Raw genomic sequence first — 22,748 nt, forward strand, 5'->3', positions numbered from 1 at the left:
CACCCAGGCTGGAGTGCAGTGGTGCGATCTCGGCTCACTGCAACCTCCACCTCCCGGGTTCAAGCGATTCTTTTGCCTCAGCCTCCCGAGTAGCTGGGATTATAGGCATGCGCCACCACGCCTGGCTAATTTTTATATTTTTAGTAGAGATGGGGTTTCACCACGCTGGCGAGGCTCATCTCAAACTCCTGACCTCAGGTGATCTGCCTGCCTCAGCCTCCCAAAGTGCTGAGATTACAGGCGTGAGCCACCACACCCCGCCAGAGGTCATTTCTTCTGAGGCCTCTTTCCTTGGCTTGTCTTCTCCGTGTCCTCACGTGGCCTGCCCTTTGCATGTGTCTTTGTTCCATGTGCCTTTGTGTGTGTGTGTGTGTATGTGTGTGTTTGTGAGAGACACGGTCTCACTCTGTTGCCCAGGCTGGAGCGCAGTGGCTCACTGCAGCCTCGACCTCCCAGGCTCAAGTGATCTTCCAACCTCAGTCTCCTGAGTAGCTGGTACCGCAGGCATACACTACCACATTCGGCTGATTTTATTATTATTATTATTATTATTATTATTATTTCTTATAGAGATGGGGTCTCCCTGTATTTCCCAGGCTGGTCTCAAACTCCTGGGCCTAAGAGATCCACCTGCCTCGACTTCCCAAAGTGCTAGGATTACAGCCACAAGTCACCGTGCCCGGCTTCAGGTTCCTCTTCTTAAAAGGATACCAGGCATACTGGATTAGGGCCCACCACGGTGGCCCCATTTTAGCCTAATTATCTATAAAGACCCCATCTCTAAATAAAGTCACATTCTGAAGTAGTAGGGGGTTAGGACTTCAACATTTGAATTTGGGGGGTGACATATAATTCAGTCCACAGCAGCATAAAAGAGAAATAAAAGAGAAAGACTAAGACGAACAAACCAAAACTTACCTAGAGAAGAAACAGAAGTAACAAAAGGAGCCAAAACACTCACCATTTTTTAAAGTTCTAACTAGTACCATTCAAAGGATTAAAAAATGCACAACCTTATAAACACACTTGTGTTAAAAAAAAAAAAAAAAGCAATCATGAACATTAAAACTTCTTGGTGTTTAAAACTATCATTCTCAAAATTTTAAAACTCAGTGAGAAGAGCTGAGTAATGAAATGGATACAGCAATTATAACAGCAGTCAGTAAAACATGTTGGTAAATGTAAATAAAATCGTGACTATAGAAAAAAAAAGGCGGCTTCAGTTGAAAACAAAACAGAAGACGAAGAGTTTAAAGGGAAGTTTAAGAATTCTAAACTTGATTTATTCCGAGGTATTTATTTTCTTTCGACTTTGTTAGAAAAATGTAAACGTAGGTATGCATGTTAAATCTGTGGGGGTGGCTGTGGCCCAAGGTGGGTGGCCTGAGTATCCCATTCTTGGGTGGGGAAGAGGGAAACTAGTTTTCCCATAAAGCTGTCATTTCCCAGCTTCTAGCTTTATTTGGAAAGCCCACTTTCAGCTGCCTGCAATGCGTAGGCCCCATAACCTCAACTCCCATCTCCACGTGGGTGTGGGAATGTGGGTCCCTAAGCTACATATCTGGCTTGGTTATCTCTGAGGGTCATGAGGCTTCAATCACTCACTGGTGTAGGTAAGTTTCTTCATTTGTGGCACCTGGAGAACTCCCTTTGTTGCCTTCAAGCTCAGCTAAGAATATTAAAACAGTTTTTTTGTTTTTCTTGAGACAGTCTCAAGCTCTGTCGCCCAGGCTGGAGTGCAGTGGCGCAATCTCAGCTCACTGCAAGCTCTACCTCCCAGGTTCACGTCATTCTCCTGCCTCAGCCTCCCGAGTAGCTGGGACGACAGGCGCCCGCCACCACGCCAGGTTAATTTTTTTTTTTTGTATTTCTTAGTAGAGGCAGAGTTTCACTATGTTAGCCAGGATGGTCTCGATCTCCTGACCTCGTGATCCGCCCGCCTCGGTCTCCCAAAGTGCTGGGATTACAGGCGTGAGCCACTGCGTGTGGCCTAAAACTGTTTGTTTGTTTGTTTGTTTTTTATGTTTTATCTAACATTTCCATGGAAAAGGAAAGAGGAGTGGGGAGGCTCAGCCATCAGCTCAGTCTATCATTTTAACCAAGAAGTCTGTATTGTGAACACAGTTTACAATGAAAACACCTTTGCAGTGCTGAGAATGCGTAAGGCACTATTCTGAGAGATTCACACATTATCAACCTCTTTTATCTTCATAACACTGTAACATGGGTACAGGCTGAGTGTCTCTTATCTGAAACGCTTGGGATCGTGGATTTTGGAACATTTGCTATACATAGCGAACGATCCTGAGGCTGGGACTCAAGTCTCAACACAAAATTTATTTGTGTTTCATATACACCTTATATACATAGGCTGAAGAGAAAATATTGGCAATAGTTTTGTGCATGCATGAAAGTTTGTGTTGAGTTCTTATATATGACAGCTTCCACTTCTGGTCTCATGTCAACGCTCAAAAGTTTTCTGATTTTGGAGCATTTGGGATTTCACGTGTTCAGATTAGGGATACTCAACCTGTACTATGAATCCCCATCTTATAGACAAGAAAGTTAGGATAGAGAAAAATTGACTGGCTCAAGGTCACACAGCTAGAAAGTACCAGAGGTGGTCTGGCTCTTCACTACTAAATATTATCACTGTGATATTCATTGGTGCCATTCAACCAACGTTTCCAGTCCCCCTCCTCCCTCAACAAACGTATTGGTAGGGTTATACCTCCCAGTGGTGGGATGAAGGCACATGATGAGTGCTGGTCAATGAGCTGAGAATGAAATTAACATGTCACTTCTGAGTCAGGGCATTTAATTGCTGGGACAAGACCCCTAGAGTTCATTTACTCTCTGGCGGAGTATCCAGCAATGTTTGAAATAATGGCTGCCCTGTCACCAGGGATCTTGAGTAATTATGGCCACCACTGAACCATAATGGATATATATTTAAAGATTTTTAAAAAATGTTTATTGTTTTAAGCTGTTCATATTTGGGGGCTATTTGTTGCCACAGAACCACCTAACTTATCCTGATGAATATAGTCTCTCAACTATTTTTCTAAATGAAAAAGCTGGGGCCGGGTGCGGTGGCTCACGCCTAAAATCCCAGCACTTTGGGAGGCCGAGGTGGGCGGATCACGAGGTCAGGAGTTCGAGACCAGCCTCGCCAACATGGTGAAACCCCATCTCTACTAAAAATACAAAAATTAGCCAGGCGTGGTGGTGCATGCCTGTAATCCCAGCTACTCAGGAGGCTGATGCAGGAGAATCGCTTGAACGCGGGAGGCGGAGGTTGCAGTGAGCCGAGATTACACCACTGCACTCCAGCCTGGCGACAGAGCTAGACTCTGTCTCAAAAAAAAAAAAAAAAAAAAAGTGGGGGAGGGGTGGGGAGGAGTTCACTAAAACAACAACAGAATCTATAACTTCCAAACCAGTAGTGCTATCCAGAAGAAACTGTGTCACAGCCAGTGCTCTCTAAAGCTAACGACCCGAATTTTCACCAAATCCAAGAAACTAATATTAAAATTGGTCTGCAACCAATGGTCCCTATAAGATACTAGCAGTAGCAACTATGAAACTGTACCACAGGAGTGATTCTGTGATCCAGGATCCACTGTGGGACCCTCTACAGAAAATAATGCAGGAGATAAAATGCATATAATCATACAGAAATCTAACTCACAGACAGAAAAATTACAAAGTAGACGAAAATCAACATGAGAGAGGGACGTAGGCAAAAACAACGAAGAGAAAGTCCATCTCAAGTAACTTTCTAATAATAGCAAGATCAGAAAAGAATTTTAACTGCTTAAAATTCTCAGTATGATCAAGAAAGGAATAGAATCTGTAAGGCAAGAAAAGGGCATTGTGGAATAAGAACAAATGATTTTGACAGTACACTTCAAATATACTTCTGGTTAAAGATCCAACTCTGAATACACTCATTCATTAGCCTCTGTTCTTTCCTGTAAAGTCCCTGAAAATGATGGCATGGAGGTTTTGTTTTAAAGACATAAAAGTCAAAAAAGGTGGAAGAGAAGAGTAACAAAACTGGAAGCTAAAAAGCTTAGATATTTGCTTGACATTTTCTTGTAAATGAATGGAGATAGCCTGTGGCTTTGAAGAAAACAATCGACAGTGTCAGCTGCTGCTAATAAAATTTGAGTTTTCAAGTGGAAATTAGAATCTCGGGAGCCTTACATCTGCCACCAAAAACGTGAAGCTTCTCAATACTGAAAGACGTTCCTGATGAGATCAGTGTGACTTTTTTCTAATATTGTATAATAAAATGTGTCAACGTTTGGAAGATCTGCTTAACTCAGTAAACCAATATTTTCCAAATGTTCAATGCGTGATGTTACAAAATCACACATGGGTAAAAGATTCATCTGAAGTGCAACGCAGACCAATAGCCTGTAATAGGAGACAGCAGAAAACATGAACTGGAATGGTTTCCAATTCCGCATTGTGACTAAACTTCAAGAAATTACTACTTGTCAAATTCTGGTGCAGTATCAAAGAAGAATATCTACAATATCCAGAAAGGTTATTAAAGTACTCCTGCTTTGGCCGGGCACAGTGGCTCACACCTGTAATCCCAGCACTTTGGGAGGCCGAGGCGGGCGGGTCACGAGGTCAGAAGATCGAGACCATCCTGGGAGTTTGTGGCGGGCGCCTGTAGTCCCAGCTACTCGGGAGGCTGAGGCAGGAGAATGGTGTGAACCCGGGAAGCGGAGCTGGCAGTGAGCTGAGATCACCACTGAACTGAACTCTAGCCTGGGCAACAGAGCAAGACTTTGTCTCAAAAAAAAAAAAAAAACTCCTGCTTTTTTCAACTACATTTGTGTGTAACATGTATTTCATATACATCAACCAAAACAACATATTGCAACAGATAGAATACAGGAGCAAAAATGAGAATCTAGCTATCTTTCATAAAGTCAGACATAAAAGATATTTGTAAAAATATAATGTGATTTGACTCCTCTTTTTTATTTTGGAAGATATTGCTATTTTTCATAAAAATTATGTTAACATATAATGGATTATTTACTGTTATTTCAAAGTAAATAAATACTTTAAAATGTCTCTTTTAATTTCTAAGGGCATTATATCAACAGATATAACCCACATAAACAAAAGCTCTTAGGAATTCAACAATTTTTAAGAATATAAAGGGCCTGCCAGGCATGGTGGCTCACGCCTATAATCCCAGCACTTTGGGAGGCCAAGGTGGGCAGACCACTTGAGGCCAGGAGTTTGAGACCAGCCTGGGCAACATGGCCAAACCCCGTCTCTACTGAAAATACAAAACTTAGCAGGATGTGGAGGTGCACGCCTGTAATACCAGTGACTTGGGAGGCCGAGGCAAGAGAATCACTTGAACTCAGGAGATGGAAGTTGCAGTGAGCCGAGATCATGCCACTGCACTCCAGCTTGGGTGACAGAGTAAGACTCTGTCTCAAAAGCAAAAAAAAAAAAAAAAAGAATATAAAGGGCCTAGACCACAAAGTTTGATAATTATTAGGTAAAGAGTAACCAAACGAAAGCCTATGTTGTAAAATTAGTATCAGATCAGATCAATAGGCCTAAAGGTGAGATGCATCAGAGAGAGATATTTCCAGGATGTTAAAAAAATATAACCACCAAAACTAAAATAATTGTGGACACACATGTACCTAATAACGTTTCCTTGTATTTTATAAAAAAAAATTGACCCAATTATATGGAACAATTGGTAAATTCACAAACTTTGAAGGAGATTTTATCACATCTCTTTTTTTTTTCTGTCACCCAGGCTGGAGTGCAGTGGCGCAATCTCGGCTCACTGCAAGCTCTGCCTCCCGGGTCAGTGCCATTCTCCTGCCTCAGCCTCCCGAGTAGCTGGGACTACAGGCGCCCGCCACCACGCCCAGCTAATTTTTTGTATTTTTAGTAGAGACGGGGTTTCACCATGATAACTGGGATGGTCTTGATCTCCTGACCTTGTGATCCACCTACCTCGGCCTCCCAAAGTCTTGGGATTACAGGCGTGAGCCACCCCGCCCGGCTCTATCACATCTCTTTCAGACGCTGATAGAGGACGCATAGGGGTAGCAAAGATATGCAAGATGTAAACAACATAATGAACAAGCCTGACCTAATAAATGTATGTAAAACCCTGTCTCCTCCAGACTAGAGACACACATTCTCTTAAGCCCACATTGAGCAGTTACAAACTTGGAGCTGTTTCTAAGCCTCAGAGAAGACCTTAACAAGTTCAAAAGAACTGGTATCATGCAAAACATAATTCTCCCATCCCCATGCAATTGAATGAGAAAATCAAGAAGAAGAAGATGGTTTAAAATGCAAGTTTGGAAATTTAGAAACAATGGATTAAAGAAAAAAAAATCAATGGCAATTATAAAATATAAGGAAATTAATGATAATAAAATCACCAAATATCCATATTTGTAGAACGCAGAAGTGCTTTTTTTTTTTTTTTTTTTTGAGATGGAGTCTCGCTCTGCCTCCCGGGCTGGAGTGCAGTGGCGCAATCTCGCCTCACTGCAACCTCTGCTTCCCAGGTTCACGCGATTCTCCGACCTCAGTCTCCCAAGTAGCTGGGATTACAGGTGCGTGCCATCACACCCAGCTAATTTATGTATTTTTAGTAGAGACGCGGTTTTGCCATGTTGGTCAGGCTGGTCTCGAACTCCTGACCTCAGGTGATCCGCCCTCCTTGGCCTCCCAAAGTGCTGGGATTACAGGCTCAAGCGACTGCACCCAGCCCAGAAATGCTATTTGAAGGCCGACTTACAGTCCTTTGCATACATGAAAAGGAGAAACAGTATAAATTAGCATGGAGCCCTACTCCTGTTCTAAATTACTATTCGCATAAATGTAATGCTGACTGAGAAATACTGATTTTGACTTAAAAAAAAAAAAAAAAAAAAAAAAAGTCTTTCCTAGGATGTAAATCCCTCATCGTTTTCAGGGCCTGTGAGGTTTTCACACTGCAAAGCCCTCCACGCCCTGGCTCATGACTCCTCCACAACTTCATCTGCATACATGATCCTTGTGACTTGCTGTTTTCCAGCCACATTATACATTTATACAGAAATAGAAAGCCTTTTGATTTCTCCAGCTTGCAAAGTTCTCTGTAGCCTCTGAGATCTCACAGGAGATATCCCCCTTTTTCCCTGCAACTCTTCCCTGGCCACCTCGTCGTCAGCTCCCTTCGGCCCATTACTGAAGCCGCAGCCACCTCTTCCTCACCATCCCTTCCACAGCCTCCTGTCCTTTTCCTTGACAGTACTTAATAAAATCTGACAAAATGCCTTATTTTGAGATGTATTTGTTTAATGTCTCCCTCCCCACACTAGATTGTAGGAATGATAAAGGAAGGGACTTTTAGTTGTTATTGCTGTTTTTCACTATCTAGGGGGCCAGCCACACATGCAGCTGGTACTTGGTAAACACCTGTTGAACAGATAAATGCCCCCTTGCCAATATGGCTATTTCTTCTCCCCAAAAGTGGCTGAACTCTTTCAGTTTAGATACGCTATCAGCTGTGGGACAATGAAAAAATAAATATACTTAATATATACTATACTGTATATAGGGCCAGGCATGGTGGCTCACACCTGTAATCCCAGCCCTTTGGGAGGCCGAGGTGGGTGGATCACCTGAGGTCAGGAGTTCGAGACCAGCCTGGCCAACACGGTGAAAACCCGTCTCTGCTAAAAATACAAAAATTAGCTGGGCATGTTGGCACACGCCTGTGATCCCAGCTACTTGGGAGGCTGAGGTAGGAGAATTGCTTGAACCCAGGAAGCAGAGGTTGCAGTGAGCCGAGATCGTGCCACTGCACTCCAGCCTGGGAATGTATGTTATAGATAAAGTATGCATAATATACATGTATTATATATACAAATATATATTAAGTATATATTCATATATTTTAAATTTAAGTATAGATATATGTTATAAATTATATATATATAAATCATATGCATGGGAGAATTTTATGTCTCCCTGATTTTCAGTAAATTATAGAGACAAAATTGCAGAATCGATAAGTAGCAAATTAAGTAATTTTACATTGAAACCACTGACTCTACTTTGTAGCACAGAGTGATGGTCATGCCGATACCACAAGCCCTGATCCCCGCCTCCTGCCAGCTGTCCTGGCCCCTCTCCTGGCCTTGCTTTCCAGACCCTGGGTACACTGACTGACTGGCCTTCTCTCAAGGTTCTCAACCATGTTATGCTCCTTTGCGTAAAGGGCCTTCACCTATGCCCTTCCCTCTATTTGCAAGGGTCTTCCCTTTGCTTTTCATACAGGTAACTCCTGTTTATCCTTTTCAATCTGTTCAAATATCATTTTCCCAGGCGAGTGTGGTGGCTCAACATGTAATCCCAGCACTTTGGGAGGCCGAGGCAGGCCCGGATCACGAGGTCAGGAGATCCGGTGTCCTGGCTAACACAGTGAAACCCCGTCTCTCTACTAAAAAATACCAAAAATCGCTTGAGCCGAGGTGGCGAGCCTGTAGTCAGCTACTCGGGAGGCTGAGGCAGGAGAATAGTGTGTGAACCCAGGAGGCGAGGCTTGCAGTGAGCTGAATCCGGCCACTGCACTCCCAGCCTGGGCGATAGAGACTCCGTCTCAAAAAAAAAAAAAAAAAGAAAAAAACAAAATATCATTTTTCCAGGAAAGGCTTTTCTAACCCTCAAACTATGCCAGTTCTCCTGTTCCACATTCGAATAGGTCCCTGTGTTACCACCGTCTCTAACTGTGTATCTGTGCAGTATCTGTCCAGCAGCTGCCTCCCTGATGAGAACAGAAACTCCAGGAGGAGAAGGAGCCATGTCTGTTGCCACGGCTGTATATGTGGATTCTGGCACAGTGCTTAGCACATAATGGGCATTCAATATTTGTTTAGCGAATAAACAATTTGGAGAATGTACTGAGGAAGCAAATATGTTATTTTGGATTTAGGAAAAATACCTTACTATGTTTATTAAAGCTTTTTCTTATTAGGAAAAGAAAAAGTTTATTTAATCTAGAAAAAGGATAGCTACGGAGCTAGTCAGTAAAACGTTCAAACATATGTGTACAAATGTGGACAGGAGAAAGGTGAGCTGCTGCCACTGCTGCTGACTTTGCACATCAACTTCCGGGAAGATCTTAGAAAGTACAGGTGACTCTCTAGGTCACAGATCACTAAATGGGAGTCCTTCCAAAGGATGGAAAGATGGCATGGGGTAGGGGAGAAGGATGACCTCATAAACTCATTCCAGTCCAAAATTCTCTGAGACAAAGCAATTTGCAAGTTTATTTGTGAATGAAATGCAGACTTGAGAAGCCACTCCATGAATCCTAGCAGCCAGCCAAAGTCCACTGAATGAAACCTCAATAAAGAAAACCTGAATTCAGACCAACACAGCCACGTTAGAGAAAACCATTTCCTCACCTGACATCAATGTCTGTCTATACTCCACATTTGGAGGGGGCAGGTGTTAGGTTCCTATGCCAATTTCTTTTTCCTTTTTTTTTTTTTGGAGACAGTGTCTCACTCTGTCACCCAGGCTGGAGTGCAGTGGCATGATCTCAGCTCACTGTAAGCTCTGCCTCCCGGGTTCACGCCATTCCCCTGCCTCAGCCTCCTGAGTAGTTGGGACTACAGGCGCCAGCCACTACGCCTGGCTAATTTTTTGTATTTTTAGTACAGACGGGTTTCACTGTGTTAGCCAGGATGGTCTCAATTTCCTCACCTCACTGCCTGCCTTGGCCTCCCAAAGTGCTGGGATTACAGGCGTGAGCCACTGCGCCCGGCCTCCTATGCCAATTTCTAAAAGCCTGCTTGACCCATGAAGTGCCTCATGCCACCAGGAAATGCACTCAAAGTCCTCAGCATAGCTCTTCTGGGTTACAGCTCTGGGCTGTGGACGACGGTGTCTCCCTGCTCACGTTCCACCTGCCAAGCAGTCACAGGAACTCCCTCCACTTCAAATCATTCCATATTTCCTTTAAAGGACAGTGTTCAGAGTCAGCAGCGTAGCATCCTGCTTCAGTCACTGCACTGCCTGATTCTTCCGTGTGAAACTCCCTCTGTCTCCCCTTTGTGAGGACATTTGGGATCGCACTTAGGGTTCACTGGGATAACCCGGGATAATCTATCCATCACGGCAACCTGAACTCTGCCCATCTATCTGCAAAGTCTCTTTGGCCATATAAGGCAACATTCACAGATTCCAGGCATCGGGACTAGGATATCTTTGGGGGTCATTATTCAGCCTACCACGCTCTTCTTCTAATTTTCAACATAAAAATTCAGCTGAGCAGTTCTAACAGCCCCTTACCACGGTAATTCACTGATGTCTATGCGGAAGCTTTATCTGATCCTTTTTTGGAGGCGCACAGTCGTATTTTATCCTTTGAGGAGCACAGTCATATTTTCTAGCACGTTCAAAGGACACGCTGGTCTCCTCAATTCCAGGACTGACGCTATAGAGACAAGTGGTTTTCCTGGTCACTCTGGTTCCCGATGTGGCACACAAAGTAGACAGGAGATGCCCGCCTGGCCCGTGGTGCCTACACTGTAAGATCTCAATAATCCAGCATCTTGGGCACAGGCAGAGTGGGAATGGCAAGTACTTTTAGGCAAAAATAAGAGACTGGCCCCCTTTGGTAAGGTATCGCCCTATGTCTGCCAGTTTCTATAGTGGGGCTGAATCGCTATTTCATGAGCAATAGTCTCATCTTCATCAATGCCAAACAAACAAAATGCTTTAATGCAATTTAGCAACCATGTTAGTAAACACTTTCTACATGTTCACTTTAGGTAGCTATGGTGATCCTGATTTCTGGAAAAACATGTAAAATAACAGTTTCTGAAGCCTTATACATATTCATTAATTTAACAAATATCATCAAGCACTATTTGCCACGTGAGTTAGCACTAGAGATCTAACAATGAATAGGATAGAGTGCCTCCCTTCAAGGGGCTTCCAGTGCAGTGGAGAACACAGACAAATAAATGTCAATCAGTGAGCGAGGGATGCTATGACTGAGAAATACAGAGTTCTGGGGAGACGCGAGAAGAAATTCTTAGAAAATGATACCTTAAGCTAAAATATAAAGACAATGCTTCGCTCTAAAGATATGAGAATTGAAGAAAACAAAGGAGAATAATGGTTGGCCGAATGGAAGGTGTTCAGGCACTGGGGAAAAGCTGTAGAAAGCATCAGAGGGGTCAGGCATTTGGCTCCATGTAATCCTAACACTTTGGGAGGCCAAGGTGGTAGACTGCCTGAGCTCAGGAGTTTGGGACCAGCCTGGGCAACATGGTGAAATCCTGTCTCTACTAAAAATACAAAAAATAAGCTGGTGGTGGTGGTACTGATCCCATCTGGGAGGCTGAGGCATAGAATGCAGAACCTGAGAGGTGGAGGAGGTTTTAGTGAGGCCGAGATGCTGCACTCCAGCCTGAGCAACCAAATGAGATTCTGTCTCAAAAAAAAAAAAAAAAAAAAGAAAGTATCAGAGGCCAGGCCTAGCATTCCGGTGCAACTGATGAAGTGGGTCAATATGGTGGGGTGTATAATTCCAGTGACAGGGAATGCAATGACTAGACCACTAAGAACCAGTCAGGACTTTATCAGGAAGACATTGGGAGACCAACTTAAAATTAATAATGTAGCTGGGTGTGGTGGCACATGCCTGTGGTCCCGGCTACCGGGGAGGCTGAAGCAGGAAGATTGCTTAAGCCCAGGAATTCAAGTCCAGCCTGGGCAACATGGCAAGGCCCTGTCTCTTAGAAAAAAATCTAATAACGTAATAAGATCTGTGTTCTGAAGACAACACTCTGATACAAGGCAGAGAAAGGCTGAGAAGGAAGTAAGACACGAGGCAAGGTAGCAGGCTACTGCAGTAATCTAGCTAAAGGATGACAGTGACCCAGACGACAGGGGTGATGAGGAACCAGTATGAACAGATTCTGGTGATATACAGCAAGCACAGCCAACAGGACTGGGTGACTCACCTCATGAGGAACAAGTAACTGGGCAGACAGAGAAGGCATTCATGGAGAGGGGAGCATTGGGCCTGGCTTCTATTACATATATGCATATACGTATTCTGCTTCATAAATAGAATAGAAATAACTCTCAGTAAAAAATGTAGGCCTGCTGTTGTTCAAATTAGAAAGGAGAACAATGAGTAAACCAGATAGTGGGTCAGGCGCGGTGGCTCACGCCTGTAATCCCAGCACTTTGGGAGGCTGAGGCGGGCGGATCACCTGAGGTCAGGAGATTGAGATCAGCCTGACCAACATGAAGAAACTCCGTCTCTACTAAAAATACAAAATGAGTCAGGCGTGGTGGCGCACGCCTGTAATCCCAGCTACTCGGGAGGCTGAGGCAGGAGAATCACTTGAACCCGGGAGGTAGAGGTTGCGATGAGCCAAGATGGTGCCATTGCACTGCAGCCTGAGCAACAAGAGTGAAACTCTGTCTCAAAAAAAAACTACATAGTAACTCAGAGACAAAAAATAGGCAACTTAGAGGCTTGATCCAGGAGTTCTAAATCTGACCAGTAGGAGTTGCAGCAAGAGAAAATACAGAAAAACAGAAGGGAGGGAATGACAAAAGAATTTCTCAGAATGGAATCTCTAGATTGTAAGGGGTGTCAAGTGTCCAACACAATGAATGAAAATATACCTGCTTTGAGGCATGCTCATAAATAAAAGATCCTAACATGTTCCAGAGAGAAGGAAATAAGTCACCTATACAAGGTCAAGAATAATGATAATGAAGGGCCTAAAAGGAACAAGACCCCAGTGGCAATGGGTATAGTACAGTATGCACCGAGATCTTAGATTCCAAACAGCATTTCCCAATAAAAGGAACCAGGGATCCTTGAAGGAACAGCAGATTCCAGGGATAGGATAGAGAAAAAAGGAGAGCTTGGGACATTTTATGCTTCCAGAAAGCGAGGAATTGCTCATAGATTGTCAGGGAAACATCCCAAAGGATTGGCCAATTTGGGATATTTGGGCATCAAAAGGATGGCGAAGACCTGCACGCACCAACAGAGATTTGTTCTTGGTGCGACGTCATCCATCAGATCGTGCCTCTGTGATTCTCTGTGGCGTGATTCTTTGCGGTGGCTCAGACCAAAAGGTCTCAGAACACCAGTTCTGTTCATTTTCTTGTCTTAGTGTTCTTTTTAAGAAGCTCTGCTGGGGGTGGTGGCTCAAGCCTACAGTCCCGATACTGCGGGAGGCTGAGGTGGGAGGATTGCTTGAGCTCAGGAACTCAAGACCACCCTGGGCAACACAGGGGCACTGGACCCCCATCTCTATAAAAAATAAGTTGAAATTAGCCAGGTGCTGTGGTGCAGGCCTGTAGTCCCAGATACTCAGGAGGCTGAGGTGGGAGGATCACTTGAGCCTGGGAGACAGAGGATGCAGTGAGCCGTGACTGTACCACTACACTCCAGCCTGGGCAACAGAGTGAGACCAGAACCACAACTCTGGGCTCTGGAGCAGTGCTGGGTGGTCAGTCATGAGCCCTGTGTGCCCTCCCACCCATAGAGGCCACCTGGAACTGAAGAGCACTAGAATTTGTGGCTGCAAGAGGGGACGTCATCCACTCAGCGCTCCACTCGCCACGCCCCTAGTCAGTGGCCATTAGGGTCTGTCATCACTGGGATTTTCACTTAACTGCTGATCCGTTTCCTCGCTTGGCTTGGTCACTGGCAGAGGAACAGGGTAATTACTGGGGTTGGTCGGGCCCTTTTTAATTCTCTATGAGAAGATTAGAAACTGAATTCCAAAACTGAAGATAATTCAACCTTTCAGCTTTGTGGTTATGCTCTAAGTACAACGTATTTTGTTAGTAAGATTTCGAGACTTGATTCCAAAATGACCTAGCCTATTGTTTTCCTCATTTAATGAAAACCAAGAGAATAATTCAGCAGGCCGGTCAATCACATGCAGATATCTGCAGTCAATGTGCTGCCCTTTTCCAGCCCCCTGACTCCCTATCGCTCAGGTCACCATAAAACTCCAGACGGGGCTGCAACCCCATTCTTAACACCTACAGCTATCACGGCCTTTTTTTCACTCTAACAAAAGGAATAAAAGCTGATGATGGTCCTGGCAGGGATAGAGTTTTTTATCCTCAGTGAGTCTCTGTTCCTGTGACAGAAAATGGCTGACTCTGCCCTATCTCCGAGGAGCGAATGTGCACATTAGCAAACCACCAGCATAGCTGCCTTCTCTCCGGGAGGCCACCGCAGAGGAAACCAAGTTTGCATTGGCAACGAATGGAAAAATACCTCCTATGTGTATATGTACACATGTAGCCATCCGGGTATGAAATGGAGATGAGGATAGGGGAGGCGTGGAGGAAGCAGCAAAAGGGATGGGGGCAAAATGTGTGAGTCGAAGGACCTCTGATGGTGACTGTGATGCTGTGTATATACATGTCACCATGTGGATGTGCTTCTGTGCATGTGGGGGGTTTCGATCTGTAATGTGAGCGTATGAGAACCAATACAAAGTACAGCACTAAATACATTCTCCGCATATTCAACAAGGGCACTGGTTCTCAAATTTGGCAGCACCTTGAAATCATCTGGGAAGCTTCAAAAACTACTGATGCTTGGGCCCCACCCTGGAGGTTGTGATTCACTTGGTATAAATTACTGTGGTAGGCTGGGTGCAGTGGCTCATGCCTGTAATCCCAGCATTTAGGGAGGCTGAGACGGGTGGATCACCTGAGGTCAGGAGTTTGAAAACAGCCTGGCCAACAGGATGAAACCTCGTCACTACTAAAAATACAAAATTAGCCGGGCGTCGTGGCGGGCGCTTCTAATCCCAGCTACTTAGGAGGCTGAGTCAGGAAAATCGCTTGAACCCGGGAGGTGGAGGTTGCAATGAGCTGAGATCACACCACTGCACTCCAGCCTGGGCAACAAGGGCGAAACTCCGTCTTAAAAAAAAAAAATTACTGTGGTAGACAGAACAATGGCTCTCTAAAGATGTCCAGATCGTAGTCCCTGGTGTCTGTGAATATGTTAGGTTAAATGGCAAAGGAGCCATTAAGCTTGTAGATGGAATATGGGGTGCTCATCAGCTGACCTCAAAATGGGGAAGTGATCCTGGATTATCTGGGTGGGCCCAATGCCATCACATGGGTCCTTAAAAGTAAAAGAGGGAGGCAGCAGTCAGAGGTAGAAGTGATGCCATATGAGAAGGACTCAACCTATTGTTGTCTTTGAAGACGGAGGAAGAGGTCATGGGCCAAGGCATGTGGCTGGACCTCTCAAAGATGGAAAATCAAAGACACGAATTCTCCCCTACATCGTCCAGAAGGAACAGCCACCCTGCCCATGCCTTAGTTTTAGCCCAGTGTGACTCACATCAAACTTCTGGCCCACAGAACTGTAAGACATTAACAGCGTGAGAGTGTGTGTGTGTGTGTGTGTGTGTGTGTGGTGAGACAGAGTCTCACTCAGTCACCCAAGGTGGAGTGCAGTGGTGTGATCTCAGCTCACTGCAACCTCTGCCTCCTGGGTTCAAGTGATTCTCCTGCCTCAGCCACCCGAGTAGCTGGGACTACAGGCACCCGCCACCACACCCGGCTAATTTTTGTATGTTTAGTAGAGGTGGGGTTTCACCACGTTGGCTAGGCTGGTCTCAAACTCCTGACCTCAAATGATCCACCCACCTCGGCCTCCCAAAGTGCTGGGATTACAGGCGCGAGCCACTGCACCCAGCCTTGCATTGTTTTTGTTTGGGTGAAGGAAAAGGGACAAGATGGAGGAAGGTGAACAAGATGGAGCAGTCCCTGTTGTTTCCGGGTTCTTCTTCACAGATTTTCCCGCGCCAGGGGAAAGAACCAAATCAACTGAGCATGCGCCGAATGACGTCAAGCCGAGGACACCGAAATTCAAGAAGCCACTCCTACACACACGCCCGAACTCCCCTTCCAGCTCCCAGGCATAAAAGTCCGCCGCCGGTAAGCGCCGGTGTGACTTCTTCGGCCCCCGCATTTGTGGACCGGAGAACATCACCCGAGAGCACCGGCGCGACTTCCCTGGCCCCCCACACCTGAGGACCAGAGAACCTCGTCCGAGAGTGTGTGCATATTTGCAATAAAAGACTGCCACTTTCTTACGTACTTTGGCCTCATGTTTAATTACTTAGCTCTAAATTAAGTTACATTAAATTAAATCAAAACAGTTAGTGCCAAATTAAATTAAATTAAAACAGTTTTAAGCCACAAAACTGGTGGTAATTTGTTACAACAGCAATAGGAAACTAACATACTTCAACCTGAGGAAGCTAATTTTACAAATCAAATTTAAAAAATGAAAACAACAACAACAATAAAAAACTAACACAGGTATGGCCTGGTCTCTCAGAGTTTTAAAAGCACCCCAGATGATTCTAATGTGCAGCAAAGTATGATAATGACTAAACCAGAGGAAAGACAAGATAAGACATGTGGCGTGATTGCCTTGTGCTGGACAAAGAAACAGTGCTTTCATCTGGGAACTTAGTAAATCATCCCATCAAATTATGCACCATCACTTGTTAGCCATCCACCCACAGGCACTGCAGCTTACCTGCACGTATATCACAATACATGATCATCAATTTGGTGGCCAGAGACCTTTCTAGTCTCACCCACTGAATAGGCTTAATTTCCTTGGGATGAGGAACAATTGCATATCAGATAGGCAGATTTTCTATAAAGCTTACTTTCCTTTATTTTTTTTTTGAAATGGAGTCTTTTGCCCAGGCTGGAGCGCAGTAGCATGATCTCGGCTCACTGCAACCTCTGCCTTTCGGGTTCAAGCAATTCTCCTGCCTCAGCCTCCCGAGTAACGGGGATTACAAGCACACGCCACCATGCCCGGCTAATTTTTTGGTATCTTTAGTAGAGACGGGGTTTCACATGTTGGCCAGGCTGCTCTCAAACTCCTGAACTCGTGATCCACCCGCCTCGGCCTCCTAAAGTGCTGGCATTACAGGAATGAGCCACTGTGCGCGGCCTATAAAGCTTACTTTCTTTTTCTTTCACTTAAGGAACTGACCAATAACTGAATTATATGCAAATACATAAATTGGCCTGTTCATGTTGGTACCATCAGGACAAGAACTAAGCTGTCCTCTCTGTGCTGAAACTATTAGAATTGTAAAGAGAGAAGGCTTCTCCATTAGGTTTAGTAACCCATTTATTTATGACATGATAAACAGATGGAATTGATTTATGACCGATAAATGGAACAGCACTGTGGGAATAAATTAACGTATTCTTCCTAAGGATGGAGAACAGAAGTGCCTGCTGTAGGATTCTGAGAAGTGCAGCCCTCTCCTCAGAGCGGGTGTTCATCTATCCCCAGGGCTTCGATGCTTGCTCATACATGATGATAACTTCTCTTTGAGATGGAGTCTTGCTCTGTCACCCAGGCAGGAGTGCAATGGTGCAATCTCGGCTCACCACAACCTCCACGTCCTGGGTTCTAGCAATTCTCCTGCCTCAGCCTCCCGAGTAGCTGGGATTACAGGCGCACACCACCACACCCAGCTAATTTTTCGTATTTTTAATAGAGATGGGGTTTCACCGTGTTGGCCAGGCTGGTCTCGAACTCCTGATCTTGTGATCCACCTGCCTTGGTCTCCCAAAGTGTTGGAATTACAAGCATGAGCCACTGCGCCCACCTGATAACCTTTCTTGAAAGCCATTCCATCATGGTAGTATTACTAAAAGCTAAAACCTTAGATGGAATCTTTTACCTTTTCTTTTTCTCTTCCTACTTTGTCTTCTTTAGAGAGGAAGCTGGTTTAGCAGCAAAAGCAGTCACGTTAGAATCAGAAGACGTGAGCTGGAGTTTAGCTCTGTCACTCACAAATGATGTGGCCTCAGGGGGCCCAAAGCCACTCTGAGTTTTGCCTCTCACACATGAGGAGGGTACCGCCTTCGTGATGTTGTATGGAGATTAAATGAAATGACACAGATGAAAGGGCTTAGCACATAGTGGAGGCTTTCCGTAAATGCCAGCTTCATTGCCACTCAACGACTCCACGCTGTCACACGTCACCTCTACCCTGCAGCTGCTCCCATCTCTTCTCTTTGGCTCTGCCCTCCCCCGAGCTCTGGTACGTCTCCCACTGCCAACCGGACACCTCCACTCGGATCTCTCGCCGGCATCTCTAATTAGACACATGCAAATCGGACTTACCATCTCACCCCCAAACCAGTGTCTCCTCTCAAGTTCCCTGACTCCGTCCCTAACAGTAAAATCACTGGCAATCCCGTGCACCCATATTTCCTCCCCATTCCCACTCCTACAACCTATCCAGGCCCTCCTCAAGCACAAGAGCCTTGCAGATGCCTCCACATCTTAAACTCTCTCCAATCCATCCTGCTTGCAGTTTGCAAATTCAGATTTTTCCAACCAGACTTGTCACATCAAACACTGAACAAAGATATTTAAACCCTTTTCTGCCCTGAAGCCTGGTACACAGGATCGAAGAAGAGCAAACCCCACCGGGTGTGGGGATGACATGAGGCCTATGCAGCCTCAGTGTACAAAGTGCTGAGCAATTGCATATCACTGCCACATGAAAGAAAAGCTCTTGGGATGAATGGATCATAAAACACAGTATTGTTAAAAGTAGCTACTGAGAACGGAAAACTTTTTCACCAAATTTCTTTGCATAGTATTTAACAACTATAATCTAAATCTGCCACAACCCCCACTCCAATGCATTAAACTGTAACAATCATTGACATTAAACCACTTTACATGTGAGTATAATATGTACTCACATATCATACATGTGAGTATAATATGTACTCCCATATCATACATGTGAGTATATGTACGCCCATATCATACATGTGAGTATAATATGCACTCCCATATCATACATGTGAGTATAATATGCACTCCCATATCATACATGTGAGTATATGCACTCCCATATCATACATGCGAGTATAATATGTACTCCCATATCATACATGCGAGTATAATATGTACTCCCATATCATACATGCGAGTATAATATGTACTCCCATATCATACATGCGAGTATAATATGTACTCCCATATCATACATGTGAGTATAATATGTACTCCCATATCATACATGTGAGTATAATATGTACTCACATATCATACATGTGAGTATATGTACTCACATATCATACATGTGAGTATATGTACTCACATATCATACATGTGAGTATAATATGTACTCACATATCATACATGTGAGTGTAATATGTACATGAATGAGTATAATATTAAATTCAGTCAACGAATGTGAGTATAATATGTACATGAATGAGTATAATATTAAATTCAGTCAACGAATGCTCAAGCCTTTAGCATTTATGTCAACGGAAAATCTGGTCAATCTCAGACTTATTCTTACCATTTTGTTCATCCAATTCATTCCCAATTTCCTGCCCCATTTGTTTTTGGCGACTTATGATGGAAGAAAGGGCATCAAGGCCTGCGTCCTGTTCTGAAAGAAAAAAGAAAAACAACTAACTAGAAACTAGAAGAAAACAACTTAAAATCCGTAAGTATACCCAGGCATGTAACACAACTTAATACATAAATCAGTCAGGAGAAAAGAGATAAAAGAGTTAACATTATTTGAACAAAATTTAAAAATTAAACACCTACCTGACACCTTAAACTAAACTGCTTTCCAAAAGAATTAAGATTTTTAAATATGAAAAACAAAGTAAGATTTGGAAACATGAACATTTAAACTTTCTGACACTTAATATATAAAGAGCATGTACAAATCAATAAGAAAAAGACTAAATATCCCAATTTATTTATTTATTTTTATTATTTATTTATTTATTTTTGAGACGGAGTCTCTGTCACCCAGGCTGGAGTGCAGTGGCGTGATCTCGGCTCACTGCAAGCTCCGCCTCCCAGGTTCACACCATTCTCCTGCCTCAGCTCCCCAAGTAGCTGGGACTACAGGCACCCGCCACCACGCCCGGCTAATTTTTTTGTATTTTTAGTAGAGACGGGGTTTCACCGTGGTCTCAATCTCCTGACCTCATGATCCACCTGCCTCGGCCTCCCAAAGTGCTGGGATTACAGGCGTGAGCCACAGCGCCTAGCATATCCCAATTTTTTAATCAGCAGAGGATACAGGCAAGAACTTCACAATAAAAAAGAAAATGAACAAATAAAAGCTTTGAAATCGCTACTAATTTTTTAAAAAAACAAAAAACAACTTCCTTTGGCTTATCAGATTTATAAGGATTAGAAAGAATGACAATACCTAAGCTTAATTAAATTGTGACTATCTACAAGCTCCCAAGTACTACATAATAGGTGAATAAGTTTTACTGATGGCCATATTTCTCAAGTGTAGACTGTGACCACCTTTTTACCTGCCAATTCTAAGTCTAGGAATGTATGTAAGAAAACATTCAGATAGCATGCAGTGATAGATATACAAGGATATTCCCTGAAACATTTGTTTCCTGTGCCAGGTATCAACTTAGTGCCTCTCAGCTCCAAATTCACTGTTTTTGGCTGTTCTATGAAAAGGAACAAACTGGGCACAGTGGCTCATGTAATCCCAGACACTTTGGGAAGCCAAGGCAGGAGGTTCACTTGAAGCCAGGAGTTCAAAACCATCCTGGGTCAAAAGTAAGACCTCACCTCTACAAAATTTTCTTAAAATAATTAGCCAGGCAGCTGGGCATGGTGGCTCATGCCTGTAATCCCAGCACTTTGGGAGGCCGAGGTAGGCAGATCATGAGCTCAGGAGATCGAGACCATCCTGGCTAACACAGTGAAACCCTGTCTCTACTAAAAATACAAAAAAAATTAGCCGGGCCTGGTGGCGGGCGCCTGTAGTCCCAGATACTGGGGAGGCTGAGGCAGAAGAATGGTGTGAACCCGGGAGGCGGAGCTTGCGGTGAGCTGAGATTGCACCACTGCACTCCAGCCTAGGTAAGTGAGACTCCATCTCAAAAATAAATAAATAAATAAATTAATTAATTAATTGGACAGGTACGACGGCATGTACTTGTAGTGTCAGCTACTTGGGACGCTGAGGTGAGAGGACTGGTTGATCATCCAGGAGTTCGAGGCTGCAGTAAGCCATGATCACGCCACTGCACCCCAGCCTGGGTGATAGAGGGGGGCTCTGTCTCTACATAAAAAATAAAAGTAATTTAAAAAAATGTTTAAAAAGAAAATGAACCAAGGCCCCTTGAAGATTTTTTTCCTTTGTCAGAGTTTTTGCTTCCTGGCTCCAGCCTGCTCTCTTGGCAGGCTCCTTTAGCAACTGCAGCTCCTTCAGTGCCTGGTCCCTTCAGTGCACAGTGGACAGCAACACCCAGAACCAGCAGCTTCTCCCAGCACACACCCTCCTGGGGCAGGTTTATAACAGAGGCGCCTCCATGGAGGTTCTTCCCCATGAAGAGTTGCCCCCAGCATCCCAGAGGGCAGATCTCCAGGAGGTTCTGATAGCAGGGCACCACTGGGGCTTCCGTGAAATTCAGGGACCCTCAGCTGAGCCCTCTCTCAGCCCTGGGGGCCTGGGGCTCCTCCCTGGACACTCTGTCTCAGCCTGAGACTTGGTGACTGCAGCTTATCCCTGCTAGTTCTGTATTCTTCAGAGTTATTCTGACCTCTTGTTAGCTAATACCTCATTACTCTAATCTCTGTTATAGTTAACAATTTACATTCAACTTTCCCTGTCAAGTTTCTCTCTCCCGATCAGACCCAGAGTGATACGTTTACAACAGTGAAAAATTAGAAAGTACCTAAATGCCCAACAGAGATTTGTTTAAAATTTTATAGTATATCCATATAGTAAAACACTATACAGCCATTGAAAATCACATCATTTATATATATTTTGATGTTGAAAGAAGTTCATATGTTCTTAAGTAGAAAAGCAGGAAGCTGGGCGCAATGGCTCACGCCTGCAATCCCAGCACTTTAGGGGGCTGAAGCGGGCAGATCACTTGAGCCCAGGAGTTTGAGACCAGACTGGGCAACAATGTCCATCTCTACTGAAAATACAAAAATTATCTGGGTGTGGTGACGCATGCCTATAGTCCCAGCTACTCAGAGAAGGATGGATCACTTGAGCATGGGAGGTAGAGGTCACAGTGAGCTGAGATCGCGCCACTGCACTCCAGCCTGGGTAACAGAGTGCGACCCTTTCTCAAGAGAAAAAAAAAAAAAAAAGATACAAAACAAAATATAGTAAAACAGCTTTTGTTTTAAAAATGAAAATGTATTGCTTTGAAACTTTTTGCAAATTTAAAGAGCAAAGTGAGTTTTTGGAAATTTAAAGAAAAAGGTGAGTTTAACTCAAGTCATTCAAGATCTTTTCTTTAAAATTTAATATGTATTTTTTTAACTGAGGGTCTCGGTCATCTCTTTGTAAAACTTTTCTTCTTCTAATTTCAGGTGCTTTGAGAACACTGTGACGCTGAGTGTAATGACTCTTGTTCACCACGCAACACGCCACATGAAGGTAACATTATACCCCTCGCAGCTTCATTTGTCTACAGGGTTTTTGAAATGACTGTTTCACATAAAGGCATATCTACAAAAGCAGAAATCACAAAGGTCTTACTCAAGGTCGCATTAACATTTACTTATATTTTTTTCCAAGTCTTTTTATGGAATTAAACCATTAAACTTAGCTCTTTAATTCATCTGGAATTTATTTAAACTA

The 22,748-nt window shown here is 44.0% G+C and overlaps 1 protein-coding gene across 6 annotated transcripts in view; it reads right to left on the minus strand.

Moving 5' to 3' along the window:
• Window positions 1–22,748, minus strand: part of STX8 (syntaxin 8) — a 330,836-nt gene that overhangs the window by 228,629 nt on the left and 79,459 nt on the right. For 5 of the 6 annotated variants that reach the window (XR_002517971.1, XR_002517972.1, XM_017950346.2 and 2 more), the window contains exon 6: window positions 19,449–19,541. Coding sequence is in view for 4 of the 6 variants with exons in the window: in XM_017950346.2 (XP_017805835.1) it covers window positions 19,449–19,541 (93 nt within the window). In the remaining 2 variants the exon portion in view is untranslated. Of the gene's footprint in view, window positions 1–17,074; window positions 18,219–19,448; window positions 19,542–22,748 lie in introns of those variants that run through there. The other variant, XM_021928733.2, reaches the window with a different exon arrangement.

The sequence above is a fragment of the Papio anubis genome, chromosome 17, assembly GCF_008728515.1.
Source record: "Papio anubis isolate 15944 chromosome 17, Panubis1.0, whole genome shotgun sequence".
NCBI classification, from domain to species: domain Eukaryota; kingdom Metazoa; phylum Chordata; class Mammalia; order Primates; family Cercopithecidae; genus Papio; species Papio anubis.